Genomic DNA, 16,581 nt, shown 5'->3' with positions numbered 1-16,581 from the left:
TCAATTATTTGTTATCCAAGAAAAGGAAAAAAGAAACAGTTAATGTTAAAATTACTCTTTTAATGTGTTCAGAGTAAGGAACAGACCTTTTACAACATCCACAGCTTGTTACACACAACTCCTTCAAATGAAGATATTCGCAAACCCCAACATATGCCTACAAGACTTTGTAGGGGAGCTTATCATGCAAATTCAGAAACCGTTTCACAGATACCAAATATTCTCCCCACATTCGTTTGACTTAAAAAAAAAAAAGAAGAAAAAATCGTTTCTCCAAATGTTTCACTTACAATTAAGAGCTGTTGCTGCAGCGTAGACAAAGAAAGATTCTACATCTGCAGAGACCTGTAGGCTGCTCATGGCAATAATGTGCTTTATTCATGAATCCCTGGTTATAATGTATTCCATCTTTTCTCCCAGTAACAAGTACCACAAAGGTAATTCATAGAAATAGCATCATGTCAAACAACAATTTATTCTTATTTTTCCAAGATAACTCATTACCCGCAATCAATACAATTTTAGTGTAAAAGGCCACAGAGCCACAGGAATGAGATTGATTCAGTACTTATGATCTAAAACCTGGTCCTGATGGCAAAGAATTTTAAGTCAAGAAAAAAAAAAACCACCATAAAAAATACACACAACAGAACATTACAAAATACATGGGATGGGATGGCCTATGACTTATTACTGTATGAAATCAGAAGTATAATATGAAGGACACAGCTTTAAAGCAAGTGGAACATTATTTGTATCTAAATGGAAACGAGGGTGAACTAGTGAAGCTATAGACAAAGGTCCTATGCAGGAATCAAGAGCAGGAATCATCTGTTGACACTTTCCCTCCATGTTCCCGAGATAGGAGTCAACCTGCCATGAAAAGAAGAATCGTCTTAGTGCTGTGATTAAGAGAGAAATATAGGATATGAAGACTAAACTCTTTATTTCCACAATAAACATCAGTGGCTAATTAGCAAATGCCCAGTCACGATTAAATGTATGCATGTGCTAAAAAGGCTTTACTGTTGGGTAAAATAACGACTTATGTCCTTACTCTAGAACTACACTGTACATAGAGCACACAATCAGGTTCATTGTTCAAATGATTAAAATATCTCACCCTGAAAATCTGAGTGGAATTCAACAAAGAGAGTGCACAAGTTTCAGGCTTCCAGACCAAGCAGCTCCACATCGAAGGTCAGAGTGGCGTTTGGTGGGATGATCCCTGGGTGCCCTTTGCTGCCATAGGCATAGTCTGGTGAGCAAATCAGCTTTGCCCGCTGACCTACACTCATCTGTGAGGGAGTTGGACAGGTTACAGTTTCAGCTTATTTGTTTTGTCTCTACAATGCCATGCAATAATGAAAAAACAACAACTTTATATTTCACCCATCCCAAACAGACATCTTCACATCACATTAATTTCAGCGTCCCCGACACTGTTCTCGTGAAATAGTAACACACAGTGTTAACACACACTGTTAATGTGTTCATACAAATAAAAGTAAAAAGATGCTTCTCAAGTCTAAGTTAAGTAACAGAACAGTTCAACAACAGCACAAATTACATCTTTCAAATGATTGTGGTTTCAACTAAAACTGGACATTATCACTTTCATAAAAGAGGATTTATTACAGTACTCTTGTATTAGATGACAACAGTTATGAATGGACTAGTAAACTATACAGAGTGCTGACTGTCAATGCAAAAGGCGCCTCCTCACCTGAGCTACTCCTTCTTCCCAACCACGAATAACCTCCTGGTGTCCAATCTTGAATTTGAATGGTTTACCCCGGGTCCGCGAAGAGTCAAACACCTTTCCATCTGCCAGCGTGCCTGATCAGAATTAAGATACAGGAAGATAGTTAGATCCTATCCTAATTGTATCACAACATAAATACCCTGAGTTGTTCCACTTTCCTATATCCAGGACTGAGGATAGCTGTTCAAAAAAATGCATCAACAGGCCCAGTCCAACTAAAACTGAAACTAACACAAAGTGGCTAGAATAAGTCTAAGTCACTTTCCACTGTGTTTTTTTTTTTTTATTCAGCCCTTTTACAAAGTAATAAGAAGCTCTGTTGTATATTCGCTTGCTGCGCCGTCATTCTGCTCCAAAACACAAACACACAAAATTAAAAAAAGAAAACAAGTCTGGAAGCAGCATCTTCTCTCACTATACAGCTTGAATCTATGACCTGTGCTTCTGGGCGTCACTCGATTTTTTCTGAGTGACCTGCAGTGCTTTCACATGCACTCAAGTAACCAGGTTTCTCGGGTAATCGGAGGATACATGCTGCAAAAGAGTAATCTGATTTCTCCTCTGCCCTTGCCTGATTTTGGAAGAGACAGAGGAGACAGCTACCCAGTCTCTTTTTTTATATGTTTGTTGGGGGAGGTGGCTGACAGTGCTGTGAGACACACACACACACACACAGCAACAGACAGGCAGGGCTCCTATTTACAAAAGATCATCGCTCTGTGTAATGATCTCTAGATATATCTAGATACACTTCAAATCTGATAGTAGTAGTGTGGTGGGTGTCAGCAGCCTTTGTTAAGCACATGCGCTCTTGTAAAAAGCCAAGTAGAAACCTGGGTACATGTTTCCATAGCACAGTAATCTGAGTTCTCTGGGAGAAATCATGTTTCTCTAATCTCCTACCCCGATTACAGTAACCAGGTTTCCCATTTACGTGACACTTAAGAAATCAGCTTACTAGAGAAAGACTAGTAAACTAATTTTGATACACAAATTCCTGTTTTGCACATGCACCAATTGCATTTTTCATGGTCTAGTGTCATAACAAGGAAATGTAGACAATGTTGACATCAAAAGTAAGTGAATCATCAAGAACCAAACTTCACCTAGTGTGGACTGAGAACAGCTGTAGAGCCAGGGCCCCTCAGTGCTCACTGCCTCATTGTAAGGGGTGTTGTTTTGTATTTTCTAAGCTTATACAGTGCGTTTTTGATGTAACATTTTAATTCAAGTGCAGGGGGAGCACACTGTAAGGTAAAGTGAAAACACTCAGGTAGCTAATGTGCAGTCCCTCTACGAACAGTACGTGAGTAACATGAACTACGTTACGCTTCATCACTGTCTGCACCGAGCAGCTGAGCACTAGCGTTAGCCGACTAGCATCCTGAGTCCGGGAGAGCTTCCGGTCGGTGGCTGACAGCAGCTATGGTACCGTTAGCTCCACAAATAGCCTCGTCTTTCTTAAATTGTGGAGTTAATGATACAACTCAGCGACTAAAAGTCCGGTTCAGCCGGCGCTGGCCGAGCTGACAACCTGTTTTCACAGCACACTGGACGTTAGCTGCAGCGCTACCTATAAACACAAGCGACCGCTGTTAGTTAGCTCCGGCTACATGTTTCTAATATGTGTTTTGTCTCCTGCTTCACCATCAACAGGCTCACACACAACTAACGAGCAGCGTCAACGGGGCCTGTTCAGTCAAAGTTAAAGCCTGAATGGGAACTAAATGTGTGAGCCGCTTTCTGGAGCCGCTGCCCCGCTGCAGCCTCCTCACTCACCGACATAGTGCACCACGACGCGCTGCCCCTTCTTCGGAAATGTCCGTCCTGAAAGACGGAGAAAGAAACACACAGAGAGAGTATAATAATTAACCAACACCCGCACAATGTCACGGAGCGTAGCGCTCACAAGCACCGGCGACTATTCTCACCGTCTCCCGGAGTTATGGTTTCAATTTCTACTCCCATTTTCTGCTCCTCTGCGTCCTCTCGACCACCCAACAATGCGAGCGGAAGCAGGAGGGGCGGCCTGTCGGCGAGCGGGTTTGGCGCAAAAGTGCGGGGATGAGCGGCACCTCCCGCAAGCAGCAGCACGCAGCGGGACTTCAGCGGAGACGAAGGGAAACACGATCATGGAGGAAAAAGATGGTTTCAATGCAAAAAAAAACAAAAAAAAAAAAAAACGCACATGAGGTGTCACCAGGGGCGGTCATACATCTCCGAGAAGCTCTTCAGACCAACATCTGACTGATGGTGTCAAGGTGCTGGAAGACATGTTGACTTCTGCAGGGGACTCGCTGTGTTTTGCTTAAAGCATCTAAGAAGTGGGTTCACTTCCTACAACCTGGGACATTGTTCCAAGCCTGGGTGTTTAACTCCTGTTCCTCACCTTGTCTGGCTTCTTTTCATTTGTGATGACTGTGTTACAGATGTTTAGGTGCCAATTATTAGGTGCCAATTAGTTGTAAGTATTGATTTCTGCTATTTGTGAATAAATGTTTAGAGACATTGTAGTACCCCCACCTGGAAGGCAGGTGTCCACATCAAAACTGACAGTGCTGCACTTTTTTTAATCCTTTATCCTGAAAATAAAAAAGGTACATACTCTAATTGTTGCTCATTCTACAAAGATCATCTGGTTTAGCATAGAAAATGCTTACATGTGTCTGGTCTGAAGCTGTGTTCATGTTCCAGGAGGGGCAGTCAGAATGTAACAATGAACGACTGGCTAAAGTGATTTATTTAAGTCAGCATATAGACACAGACATTTAATCACAGTAAATGTACGAGGGCAGTGTAACACGGTGACCATAAACATAACCTCGTCAACATGCAAGAAAAACAGCAAGCTCAAAACATGAAGATCAAAAGTGATCACAGAGGTCCAAACTGTCGGAGAAGATCAATTCTAAGACCACATCCAACAGGTGATCCGCTTTAGCACAAGGACCACAGGCTGCGTTTCTCTACTCAAGACTTTAAGACGTGTTAACATAATATTTTTTATCAGGTAGTATGTGTGTTACTAAACCATGTAAAATATACACGTTGGTTGATGTTAAAATAGGCGATATTAGTGAAAGTTACTTGTGCCTCGGAATCAGCATATTTCCCATCGTTCACATACATGTGCCCGAACTCTTAAACACTTGTGGTGGTGTCCTGCTATACCCATGACACTTTGGATTTCACATTTGACCTGCAGGAGAAAGACCCAACATCATTGACAGCTAACGTTGTGCCTGGTGGAGCCTCTCCTGTGTGCTGGTGAAGGCTCAGTCTCTGCTTGTGCCACTGAGGATTTACAGTGGACTGGAAGATGAATTCAGGTTGGCTGTATTCTCCAGAAAGGTTCTCAGATTCATTTAAAGGGGCATGTACCTTCTCTGAGTATTTGGAGTATTTATTTGCCTTGTGTACTGTGCTGCTCTTTGTTTTATAATGTAAATTTGATGTCACAGGCTGGGACTGCTCTGCATTTTCTTTTGCATCTGCTTCTGTTGTTTCTGCTTCTGGGCTACGAAAAGGAACAAGAATAATTATTAAAATGTGTATAATATAACATATAATCAGTTAAATTTGTTTGTTTTAAATTGCACTAACGTAGCATATATACAGTAAGGCAGTGACTTTTAAGATAAATAAGAATTTTAATATGCTTAAGTGGACATCCCACATCTCTGGGGAGTCTCCTACATATTGATAACAACCTCTTGATGTCAAGAAACCATATATAGCATGGCAAATCTTCTTAAAGGCAGAAATTACATTCTGATTGCTCTTTCCTTCTTACAACTGTAAGTGGTGCAATAAACAGACATAGAAAGGTTTCTGACTACTAGTGATCGAATAAGATTGAGACCTATCTAGCATTTGACCACTTACTGTACTCAAGAGTGAGGTCATTCTGGTTAGCTTAGCATAAAGACTAAGACATAAAATATCCCATGATGACAAAGTGAAAGAAGTTTGTTTGAAATCTTGGCAAATTTGTTACAAATAAATAATCACATGTACATAAATATTCCCTGCCTTTGCCATGACACTCAAAACTGAACTCTGGTGTATCCTGTTCGCACTGATCATCCTTGTGATGATTTGACAACTGGAGTCCACCTGTGGAAAATTCCGTTCATTGAACATGATTTGAAAGACATACCTTTCTGTATAAGGTCCCACAGTTGAGAGTGCATGTCAGAGTACAAACCAAGACATGAAGTACAAGGAATTGTCTGTAGGTCCCAATGAGCACAGTGGCCTCCATCATTCATAATAGAAGAAGTTAAGGCTTAAGGATGCAAACAAACGTCTTTCCCATTGTCTATTTTTGAAAGTTAAGCACTGTGAATACTTACTGGATGCACTGTATATCTCCTAAACACTTTAAACTGTATTTTGTGTACTAAGCATTATGGTATAACATGTTACCTTGATAACTTTAAGGGTGATAAACCTATCTTACTGGTTCAGAGCTGTAGCGGAAAGGAGAAGCGCTGATGATAAGTGAGTGAGTAAACCCACAATAACATTTTGGGCATGTGGTAGGAATAGAAACAAGTAAACACAACAGTGACATCAAGTGGTTGTGGAAAACTAGTCAGCAGACGGTTGCTTGTGTACAAATATAGCAGTTGTAATGCAACACTATCTAATTGGAGGCCTGCTTATGTCTACCCAACAAATGTAAGCCATATATCCACTCTCTTTCAGCTCTGTGTTTGGTTTCTACCAATTCCTGAGGGAAATGTGTGTACATAATATGTCAGGAACCATTAGTGGCTTCACTCGAAAGAATAATTTGCCCAAAAAGACACTTACTGGACTGTTGTCTTTTGTCCCGGGAGCTGCAAACTTTGCCTTTCATTAATTGGGTAAGAGCGAAAAAAAATCATCCCTATCAGCAGAAGTGTGATGGAAACTGGTGAGAACAGCACAATCAGAGCCATCACTACTCCGTCACCATGGTTACACGCACCCGGTTTATAGCCCTGAAACCTGCAAAGAAGAAGAAAATCTAAAGTGACAGACCAACAGATGTACTCACAAAGAGTGGATGGAAGACTGACTCACTGTAATGTCATGGTCGAGATTCCAACAGACAGGCCGGCTGCAAGCTTACTACAGAAGGAGTAACAAGAGAAGAACACAGGCTCCAGGTTCTTGCAGGAGGGGTGTCTTACAGCAAAGTCATCCACCACATCTGGAAGCATAGACCTGTAGCAGTGGACAGACTCTGAGACAAGTCATGTCTGAGCAGAGACATAAAAAGGCTATGAAAAGGATTTTTTTCTTTTCAACCACAAACATTTTGCATATTGTTTGTGTCTCTTCATAGTTGATGAAGAGGCTGCAGCAGATGATGTCATATGTCAAAACCACATGTGAATTTAAAAGAGGAGAAGTGGCCAGTCAACAAAACAGTTTGTTGCTGGAATATTTATCAGTCAGGTGGAGGTACAGTAGTGGGGAAGTGAATGAGTCATGCACACTGCATTCAGGTTGGATACTGATAAGATCTGACAGGAGCCTTAGAAAGCGCTGAGAACGCTGTGTCCTAGTTGGTGACTTACTCACCAGGGTAGCAGGAATAAGGTCGCCACACTGAAACCCATCAAAATGCACATAGTTATGAAGACTGGCAGGTTACTGGGAACACAGGCAACTATGATCACAGCAGGGATGTAGAGCTGAGAGAGACATAAAGAGGTCACACGTGTAGGAAGGAGCTTAAAGGTACGGAAAAGTACTCTTACAACAGTCAGACAATTTCTTTGATTACCGAAAATCCAATGAAAACTGTGGCTTTTTTTCCAATTCTGAGAAGAACTATTTGCCACAGAGGAACTGCAATTGAGGCAGAGGTCTGTGGAAACATTGAGACTGTTTCATTTGAAATACATACGTTTCATGTCATTTAGTCATGCCTTTTGTGAAATCATCACAAGGCTGTCGGAAAGTCATGGTTAGCTGCATCTTACCAGTAAAACCAGTAGGAGATGCTGGAAGTGGGCTCCAAGCCCAGCTGCATGACTGCAAAAAAGGGCAAAATTACCCAAGGACATCTGAGATCACACAGACAGAGAAGGATAGGTACAAAAAAAGTTAGGATCTAGGATGCATACTTGACTGGGATAATCATGTTTAAACAAAACTCTACCTGAAATCCAAGACCACTAAACATAAAGCCAAGCACCAGCCTCTGGTAAGGAACGTGGCCCATTAGCAACTTCAGTGAGGTCAGATAAGAGGGTTGTATGTTGTTGTCAGAGGATAGAGGTGCTAAAAATGAAGCCAAAACACACAATTAACACAATGAATTCTTAAAATGGCCTTTTTTTGAAGGGTAGAGTTTGTATAGACTATTTATTAAAGACATTCATCTTACTTTTCATGCCAAACCAAATTTCCTCTATTTCAGATGAGTCAGATTGTCTGACTGCCACGAGTAAATGGTATTGTTGAACTGGAAAATATCTTAATGATTCATCTGTTCCAAGCAACTAAACAATGACAAGTAAAAGTATCTGAATATTGACAATTGTCCGCTACCCCGACTCACCCTGCTGCTCTTTCACTCCGAGGAAGAGAACCAGGCTAGAGAGGAAAAACAAGGCCCCCATGACCAGAGCTGAGGTTAGAAAGGCTCTTTGCTGGGGGCAAAAACACAAATGAAACCTTTATAGATAAATGAAGCATTTCTCTCACAGACACACGTCTAGACACATACATATGCAGGTAAACAGGTCACGCTTTATAGTAATATTTGTTTGGGATCGCTCTGTTAAATTGTTCCACTATTGTTTTATAGTATCATTATCAACACTCATCATGGCGATGATCCTTTCAGCTTCACCAGCTCCTGTAAAAGTCAGCGATTAACATGTAATAGCTTGTTGGTTTGATCCTTACAAAAAAGTGTGAGATACAATCTCTGCGACAGCCAGAGACATGTAAACGGTCCCCCACCAGAATAAAAGGGAGACAAAAACACCATGTGATTTGTAGTCATGTTGCGCCACTAGTCTCCACTTTGAGGTTGTTGTGTCTCTTTGTGGTGATTTGGATCTCACTGTACTGTAGTCCTGCTTCTCTTTATTGTAATTTGAACTCTCTTTGTAGTGATCTTGTGTCCTCTGCTCAAATTTAATGGGATATTTCTCTTTACTCTTACAAATGTAAAGATTTCTTATTAATGTTGTCTGATATATTTACTTACTTACAGTTTAAATTAACTGTGAATGACATGTTTAATCTAATCTGATGTTTGAAAGCCCGGTGCAGTGGTGCACACACACACACACACACACACACACACACACACACATACACACAATAACAATGCCAAGCAAAGAACAATAAATTACAGGGTAACCAGATATCTCTGGGACTGAGAGTACAATACTAAAGCAGTGCGCTGTGGCTGCTAAAGAAATATGAGCTGTTTTTTTTTTTTTTTACATTATTAGACCAGTGCCTACCGTTTCCTGTAGCAATGCAGTTTGTGGTGAAGATGTACTTTGAGTTGTTTCGTGGGCCCAGCCCAGCAGTTGACAGGCCTGCTGCTTCTCTGTGTTGAACACAGCTACAACTTGACCCTGAACAGCTGAAGCCAACAGCATCGCCAACATATTCAGGGTCATTCCTTGGCAGAGACACAGACACAGGGACTAAGATCGGATGAAGCCGAGGGAAATCCCAGACAACATGTAGCTTGGTCTGACCCGGGATGTGAGTGAATGGTGTTGGTCTTACTGTATGCTGTGGCAGAGTCTCTGTCTCTCTGATCTCCCCCCAGAAACATGTTGAGTGACAGGTAGGGGACGTTGTAGCACTGTTAATACATGACACAGAAAAACATGATGCCAGTCGACAGCAAATGAGTGGTGTGAAATTCAGTAGCCATGGTGACGCAGCTTGGAGCAAAATGGCAGCAGTGACATTGCCACTAAAATATTATGAAACTTAATCACCATGGTGATATGACAAGGTTGAGGGGGAAAAAAACGGTAGTGGGGGCAAAAGCACAAGATGCTCGATTTCAAAAATGTGGGCCTCCAATAGTTAACGCTGACTTACACTCATGAGGAGCTTGAACACACAGGCTGCTGTGAGGAACCACAGCGCACTGAGAGGCTGAGACATCGAGCCTTGTGGCACAAACCACAGCAGCAGATAAGACAGGACGCCAAATGGAGTGGAAAGAACCAGCCTGTGAAAGAAACAATGATTGTCTCTATTGAACGCAGCCCCACAGGATGAATCACGGCTTACAGTAATTTAAGGTGAAGAGTGTGTTAAACATGGCTCCACCAACCAACCATGGAGTCAGTTTGCCGATGGGTGTCCATTTACTGCGGCTCACCAGATATCCAACCAGAGGGTCAGTCACAGCATCCCAAGCGTGACTCACAAATAAAATCATGGAAACATAGGATGCCTCCATCTGTGGAATAGTTGGATATCTTATTTTGAAATTCAGATCAGTACAGCTATTGAAAGTCATCATCCGTGGTCATTTCTTTATGCCATGCACCGATTACCTGCACAACATCCAGAAGAAAAATCTGCAGCGAAACAGCCAGAGCTACGGTGGTAATTTGATGTGGGACCACACCCACAGCGTAACAAATCTTCCCAGCCAAAGGAATTCCCCTTGACCCCTGAGAGAATCAGAAAATAGAGTGAACAGGACAGAAGAGGAAATGTTTGTTGTTAATGGTGATCACTGCACCATCAGTGCACCCACTGAGCTGGACCTGGCTCTGCTCACAGTTCTCTTTAGCTCTCACATAGAAAGCGTGAACTGCAGAGCGTTTAGAGTTCAGCTTTCAAATCATAATGGTCAATGTTATTTCTTGGTTTCAAGAAAATAAAGTGAAAAGACGTCTGCTTCTCCAGTCTCCAGTCATACAGTAGGCGATGTAAATAAAACTCTATGACCTCATGCGCTTTTGTTTGTGGCAATCTATCAAAAGGTTAATAGTATTTCCACTAAATCTACACAGAGCTTGTGTTTTTGCGTATGAATGGAAATATAGACAAAGAAAAGAAACGTTTTCTCATTTTAAAAACGTACCCTCTGATGTTCCCCTTCATTGCAGGTTCTGTCTGCAGTCTGCTTTGAAAGCTTGTTCTTGAATGACTGTATTAGAGTTGTAAAATCCTTAAAACAACTCATTCTTTGAAGACGTCCTCCACTGGCTGTTGTAGACAACAGGAGTGCTTTCCATGCACACGCAGTCGTCTGATCCTGGAATCTTGTTGAACAACTCTCTTGGATTTGAGAGAGAGAGGTAACGTACCCACTGTTAATCCCTCTTCTCCTCAATACAACAAAACTCAGTTCTTCCTTAAAAGCGCTGACATTAAAAGCTCTTTTGTCCTGTGTAGCTGCATGCCTTTGTTTTGCAGGGGAATGAAGCAAAAGCTTTGAAAAGAGCTTGAATTGTGTTCAATCTTTTCAAATATGCCTTATAAAGGTATGATTTAATCTACACAGTTAAGATGTGTGTTAAAGTATTAAAGCATTAAAACACAAAGACTCAAACACACACAGACACACACACACACACTTTCATGCCCCAGAAGAATACAAACATCGAGACACGTCCTTAATGTGCTGTTTGGCATCGTGTGCACCACACTGAAAATGAGAGGTAAAGAAATGAGTGTTTGCCAAGATGATGATGGTAAAGGCTTCAAGACCACTTCCAAGCAGTTCGATGTTTCCTGTGGCTGCAGCTGCCAATATTATTCAGAGGTTAAAGGCTAACTCCCTAGATGTTAGGACAATTGACCCCAAGGTCAAGGAGAAGTTGGGACAGTGGAAAAAAGCCAAGGGAAACATCTGAGCTGATACAAGCTGACCTCCATCATCAGTCTCTACCACAGTGTCTAGACAGCCTTTATCAAACCTGGGAGAACTAGACCAGTTAGTGAAGCAGCATGTCCCTTTAGAAATAACTCTGACAGGGGACAGGGGATGCCAATGACCTTTGTTAGTTTTAGAAAATATATATTTATCTTTTTGAAGCGGAAGGCTGAAGTGAAGCTCCTCTGACAAGTAGTAGTGAATATTGAACGACCAAGCTACTCTTAGCATTCATTACTGTGTTTGCTTCAGCGTTTTCATTGGCTTTGGCTGCTGTGCTGTAGGTGTGTGCAGGATGTGAACCTAAGGATGATGCTCCGCCTGGTGCTCTGCTTTGTGTTTAGTCCATGTGGAGTTTGATCTCAGAGCATCAGTTACATCCCTCTAAAACATCTCTGATGATGAGACATTCAGTGTAATTTGCTAATAATCCTCTTTGCAACCTAAGACACAGTGTATGTTTTGGATTTTGTCCTATTATCTGTTATTACCTCAGATAGGTAGTTAGATTTTGCAGTCATGTAGCTGGAAGCTCAATTCCAGCACCACCTGCTGGAGGCAACACACTCGACTACATGTTTATAAATGCATCATTTCAGGAGCTGTTTAAAGGACAAGACTGACTTTGACTTGAACATGAAAAGTGTTAAGATTTTCTCAGTATCCATTTATTTTGCCACACTTCACACTTCTATCAGTAACCAGTCAGATATACTGCTCTGATCGACTGCTGACCTCTTCAGTAAAACTCTCCCTCATCACTAACTTGTTGATCCTGTTTGACCTCTCGCTGACAGTTTCATGCAAACACCAGTCTTTCTCCTACAGGTCATCAACACCAAAATGAGAAACGTTTTACAGCTATTTAACCCCTGTGAACTGTTACATTTAAAATACAGTGGCAAGAAAACACTGACGCTCCCTTGGCAACAATAACCTCGACCTGGTGCTTCCTGTAGCTGTGGATCAGACCTGCACATTGTTCAGGCAGAGTGTTTTTTGAAGTAGCTGAAGTAGCTCTAGTCCACACCTCTAAAATAATTTTCTTATTACAACACCTGGCTCCAATCAGCTTTTTTTGAGATCATTATTCAAAGGGTTCACATAAATAAAGACATGAAAGACCAGAATTGTTTTGTGTTATTACTTCAGGTACATTATATTTGTTAATACTTTTGACTTAGATGAAAATAAGATCAGATTCTATGACAAATTAACGCAGAAATGATCACATACTTTTTCTTCACATCACACAGATCACAGAGAGCTCCAAACCAGGATGCTTGTATTTATCAATTTAATGTTGTCCATGTACAGCAGAACGTCATTTGCTGACCACAGCTTATCACTTATATCACCAGACAGCTAGATGAATTAAGTTAGCCCCATTCTGAGCCTCACAAAATCTATTTCAAAGTAAAAAAAACAAACAAACAAACACAAATACATCTCTTTCTCAGTGGCAAAAAAATCAAATTTTCTATTGTGTTTTCTGTTTGAAAGTAAAAAAACTAAACAAAACACAAAACCCAATCAGAACAGACAACAGGGGATCATTACAGACATCATTACATCACATACTTCAATTTACCGCCACTTTCATCAGAGGCTCCCATCACTTCATGTTTTTATGCAATTTGGACGTATTGAAATTCTTGCTTACAGACCATGTGACGCCACCCTATAAATTGGTGCTCTTGGCTACAGAGTTCTTGGCCTGACAGAGGCCGTACAGCCATTTGATCACTCTCGCATTTCTCTCAATGACCGACACACCATAGGGAACACGGTCTGCACAGTTGCCAGCTTCCCCCTCATCATTGTCTTCATCTTCTTTACCAGAGCCCGCACACTCAGACCCTGGAGCGCTCACGCTGCGAAAACGGGCAACAGACACAATGTCAGAACTAGATCCAGTCAACTCCTGCAGGTCCGCAGGGTCCAAACCACACAGGTTGAAGAAGCGCTCTAGCTCTGTCCCGGCTCTGGAGAACCGGTCACTCATGTCTGATTTAGATCGGGTCAGAGACGGGCGTTTCCTGGAGCTGGAAGAAGACAAACGGGTGACTGCAGGAGAGGGAGGAGGGAAAACAGGGAGGCCGGGAAGAGGTGGAGCAGAGTCAGGGGCTCCAGCTGTAGAGGAGGGAGTGTTGTCGGGCTTAGATGGAGCAACAACAGGTTTCAGAGGAGAGGAAGCTGTTGTTGTTCTGGGTTGGAAAAGACGCAGTTGTGAACCAGTTGTTTGGGGCGGAAACTGAAAATGTAAAGGTGTGGGCTGAAGGGGCTGCCGGATGAACGCAGGTGGTTTACAGGGTGTCCTCGCTGGGCTGGCCTGGGGCATGACGTCCACTCTGCGTACTGTCCCAGCAACAGGAGCCCCAGGAGAGCCTGAGCTCTCTGTCCTGGCAGGTCCACAAGCTTTTAGTCTCACCTTAGATGGACTGGACCAGTCGGGACGGGGAGGTGGCGGTGGCCTCTCCTTCTTCTGCTGCTGTGGCCCTGCGGGTGTGGGGCGAGGAGAGCTACATGCGGGGGAAGCACAGTTGGGAACTTTACTGTTCTCTGAGCCTATAGCTGCATTGGACTGTGGTCCATCATTCACACCACTGATGAGGTTAGTCAAGTGCTCCAAGTCCAGCTGGACACTCTCCTGCTTTGGTTTTGTTTGGGTTGGTGTCTTCCTGGTGGTCCGCAGTGGAGTGCTGGGGTGTAGGACAGGCTTCCACATTTCAGGAGGCCTGACTGGCTGCTGCTTAGAGAGAGCCACCTGACTCTTGACATATTTAGCCTTGTCCGCCTCCAGCCTCTCCACGGCACTCTGCTTTGGTCTGCCTTCTGCTGTCGGTGACTGCCGATACATGTCTGGCCCCAGTGGCCTCCTGGGCCGCAAACGTGACGGTGTGACAGCTACAGCAGTCCTCGCTGGTTGCCTCACAGGTTGGAGAGTCTCCACAGGCATAGTGTAAACTTAACAGTCGTACGTACCCTTCTCCGTTGAAATAAACAGCCTTTGTTGTGCAGAATTGACTTTATCCTTTATTTGTGCCTCTGTGTAATTGTCTCATGATCAATGCATTGCACGAAGAGACCTCCTGCATAAAAAAAGAGACACATCAGTCACAGTCACAGGAGAAGGCAAAGACAACTCATAAAGAACAGTCAATAAGAACATTTACCTTACACGACGAGCTCTTCAAGCACTCACACAGACAAGATACAACTGACTTAACACAAAGCCTCCCGTGGCTTACAGAGAGTGACTGACAGCAGCTAATCACTCTCTTTAACCCTTCTTAGAGGTACAAGTTCACAGGTTGTCAACACAGAGAGATCTGACCAATTACTGGCGGCCATCCATTTCTGTGCAGACAAGCACACAATAAAACTGACAGAAGTCCTGTGAAAAGAGTGGAACACGTGTGTGTGTGTGTGTGAGGGGTGACGGGGAGGTGTATCAGGACATCTGTCAACAACCTATTGTCTGGAGGCAATGCAGAGGAGATCACACACACACCAACAGCTGCTATGGGAACAATGTCCCCTCATCTTTAAATAAATGAGCCAGTTGCCAGGCTGCTTTCTGAACCACAATTCTCTGTAGGTTAAATACAGTCAAAAACAAGCTCAGCATCTGTTAACTCTCTCCTCTCTGCGTCTAACTGTGACAAAGGTCACTCATAATAATGAACTTCCAGTAAATAAACAAAGATACAGATCCTTTTGCATTTCTGTGCACACTCATGTGCATGTTTGAAATGCACTGCTTCAACAGTCTGCATCTCAGCCACATTCTCTACATATTTGCCATTCCAGACCGAGCCGGGCCAAACTCCTGCTGATAGACCTATAAATCCCTTTGTGTCTCCATTATTACTTTCAGAAAGACACGAGCTCCCTTTAGCAGCAGAGATAGCCGGCACACTGACACATGATCATGATCATGATAGTGTTGGCACTGGTGTATTACAAACCAAAGAGGAATGTGAAGAGGTGGTTCAGACAAACAAAAATAGAGCCTCTAATTTAGTGTTTCTAAGTCAAGAGCCGACATGCTCAGCTGTATGGAGTAAATGACAAACATGGCGAGAAGCAGGAAGTCCAGGACAAATCACACAGAAACACAAAGTGGCAGGTAAACAGTACAATTCCCCACATGTCCTGTGCTGTAAACTCAAGGCCTACGTACTAACGTTAAGACATATTTTTGGCAGTTGAACAGAAAAACTCACCTCTGCTCTTCCTGATCAGTTCCCCAGCCTCTCCTGGGTTCCTTGTTTCACTCCAGAGAGGAGAACGTGTGTGTGAATGTGGCTAAAACTACTTAGCAGCACAAGACCAACCTGTTTGACAGCTCATGTGTGCTCTTCCTGAGCCCGCCTCTTCTTGCTGATTGGTCCGTTCACTCCCCTACAAGGAAATGGATTTTTCTTCAGTCAGATGATCCTGCTGTTGTTTTAGGGCCGACAGACAGATAAATGATTAACATACATTCCAATTGTGGAGAAATTGTTTACTTTACTTATGTAAGACGTAAAGTGTTTGTAAGAAGTATTTTACTGCAGTAGTTGGTTTAGATAGAGGTAATTTTAAAAAAACTACAGAGAGTCATAATATGGTAGAAAATACCTGTTCTAATCACCCAGAGCCCAGTGTGACAGCAGTTACATTTTACTAAATAATTAAAAGGAAAAATAGTAAATCCTCACATGGAGAAGCTGGAATTGATTCATTGTTTCTGTTCTGCTTGCACTGTTTGCTAAATCTTAATTGGTAAAACAAACATATTTTACCATCTGAAGTGCACTGTAGTAGAAGTATAAAGTGGGGTGAGAGTGAGAGAGTGGGGTACAACAAATGATTCATAATCAATCAACTCCTCTCTGCCCTGCCTCTTTACTGTATACTGTTTGTTCTGGTGTTTGTGTGAAGAGGGAAAAAAAACACA

General features: G+C 42.5%; 3 protein-coding genes across 3 annotated transcripts; all 3 read right to left on the bottom strand.

The window, feature by feature from the left end:
* Window positions 1-45: 45 nt before the first annotated feature.
* LOC113166988 (peptidyl-prolyl cis-trans isomerase FKBP1A-like) lies at window positions 46-3,915 on the bottom strand. Its single transcript, XM_026367277.1, has 5 exons — window positions 3,697-3,915; window positions 3,545-3,592; window positions 1,727-1,839; window positions 1,124-1,298; window positions 46-873 (listed from the first exon to the last, which is right to left on the bottom strand). The coding sequence occupies exons 1-4, from the start codon at window positions 3,731-3,733 to the stop codon at window positions 1,167-1,169; spliced, it is 330 nt and encodes a 109-aa protein (XP_026223062.1). The 5' UTR covers window positions 3,734-3,915; the 3' UTR covers window positions 46-873; window positions 1,124-1,166.
* A 583-nt stretch (window positions 3,916-4,498) lies between these two features.
* Window positions 4,499-11,638, bottom strand: zgc:171501 (MFS_MFSD2 domain-containing protein). The gene is made up of 14 exons (XM_026367631.1): window positions 11,633-11,638; window positions 10,306-10,425; window positions 10,084-10,208; window positions 9,842-9,974; window positions 9,518-9,596; window positions 9,244-9,407; window positions 8,325-8,415; window positions 7,923-8,044; window positions 7,744-7,827; window positions 7,545-7,628; window positions 7,340-7,452; window positions 6,836-6,979; window positions 6,584-6,760; window positions 4,499-5,282 (listed from the first exon to the last, which is right to left on the bottom strand). Exons 1-14 carry the CDS (start codon window positions 11,636-11,638, stop codon window positions 4,931-4,933), a joined length of 1,794 nt encoding a protein of 597 aa, XP_026223416.1. The 3' UTR covers window positions 4,499-4,930.
* A 1,278-nt stretch (window positions 11,639-12,916) lies between these two features.
* fam110a (family with sequence similarity 110 member A) lies at window positions 12,917-15,977 on the bottom strand. The gene is made up of 2 exons (XM_026367239.1): window positions 15,866-15,977; window positions 12,917-14,728 (listed from the first exon to the last, which is right to left on the bottom strand). The coding sequence occupies exon 2, from the start codon at window positions 14,593-14,595 to the stop codon at window positions 13,318-13,320; it is 1,278 nt and encodes a 425-aa protein (XP_026223024.1). The 5' UTR covers window positions 14,596-14,728; window positions 15,866-15,977; the 3' UTR covers window positions 12,917-13,317.
* Window positions 15,978-16,581: the final 604 nt, after the last annotated feature.

The sequence above is a fragment of the Anabas testudineus genome, chromosome 7 (assembly GCF_900324465.2).
Source record: "Anabas testudineus chromosome 7, fAnaTes1.2, whole genome shotgun sequence".
In the NCBI taxonomy this organism is placed as follows: Eukaryota; Metazoa; Chordata; class Actinopteri; order Anabantiformes; family Anabantidae; genus Anabas; species Anabas testudineus.
Note: the sequence above shows the minus strand (reverse complement) of the source record. Positions and strands in the feature narration are given on the sequence as shown.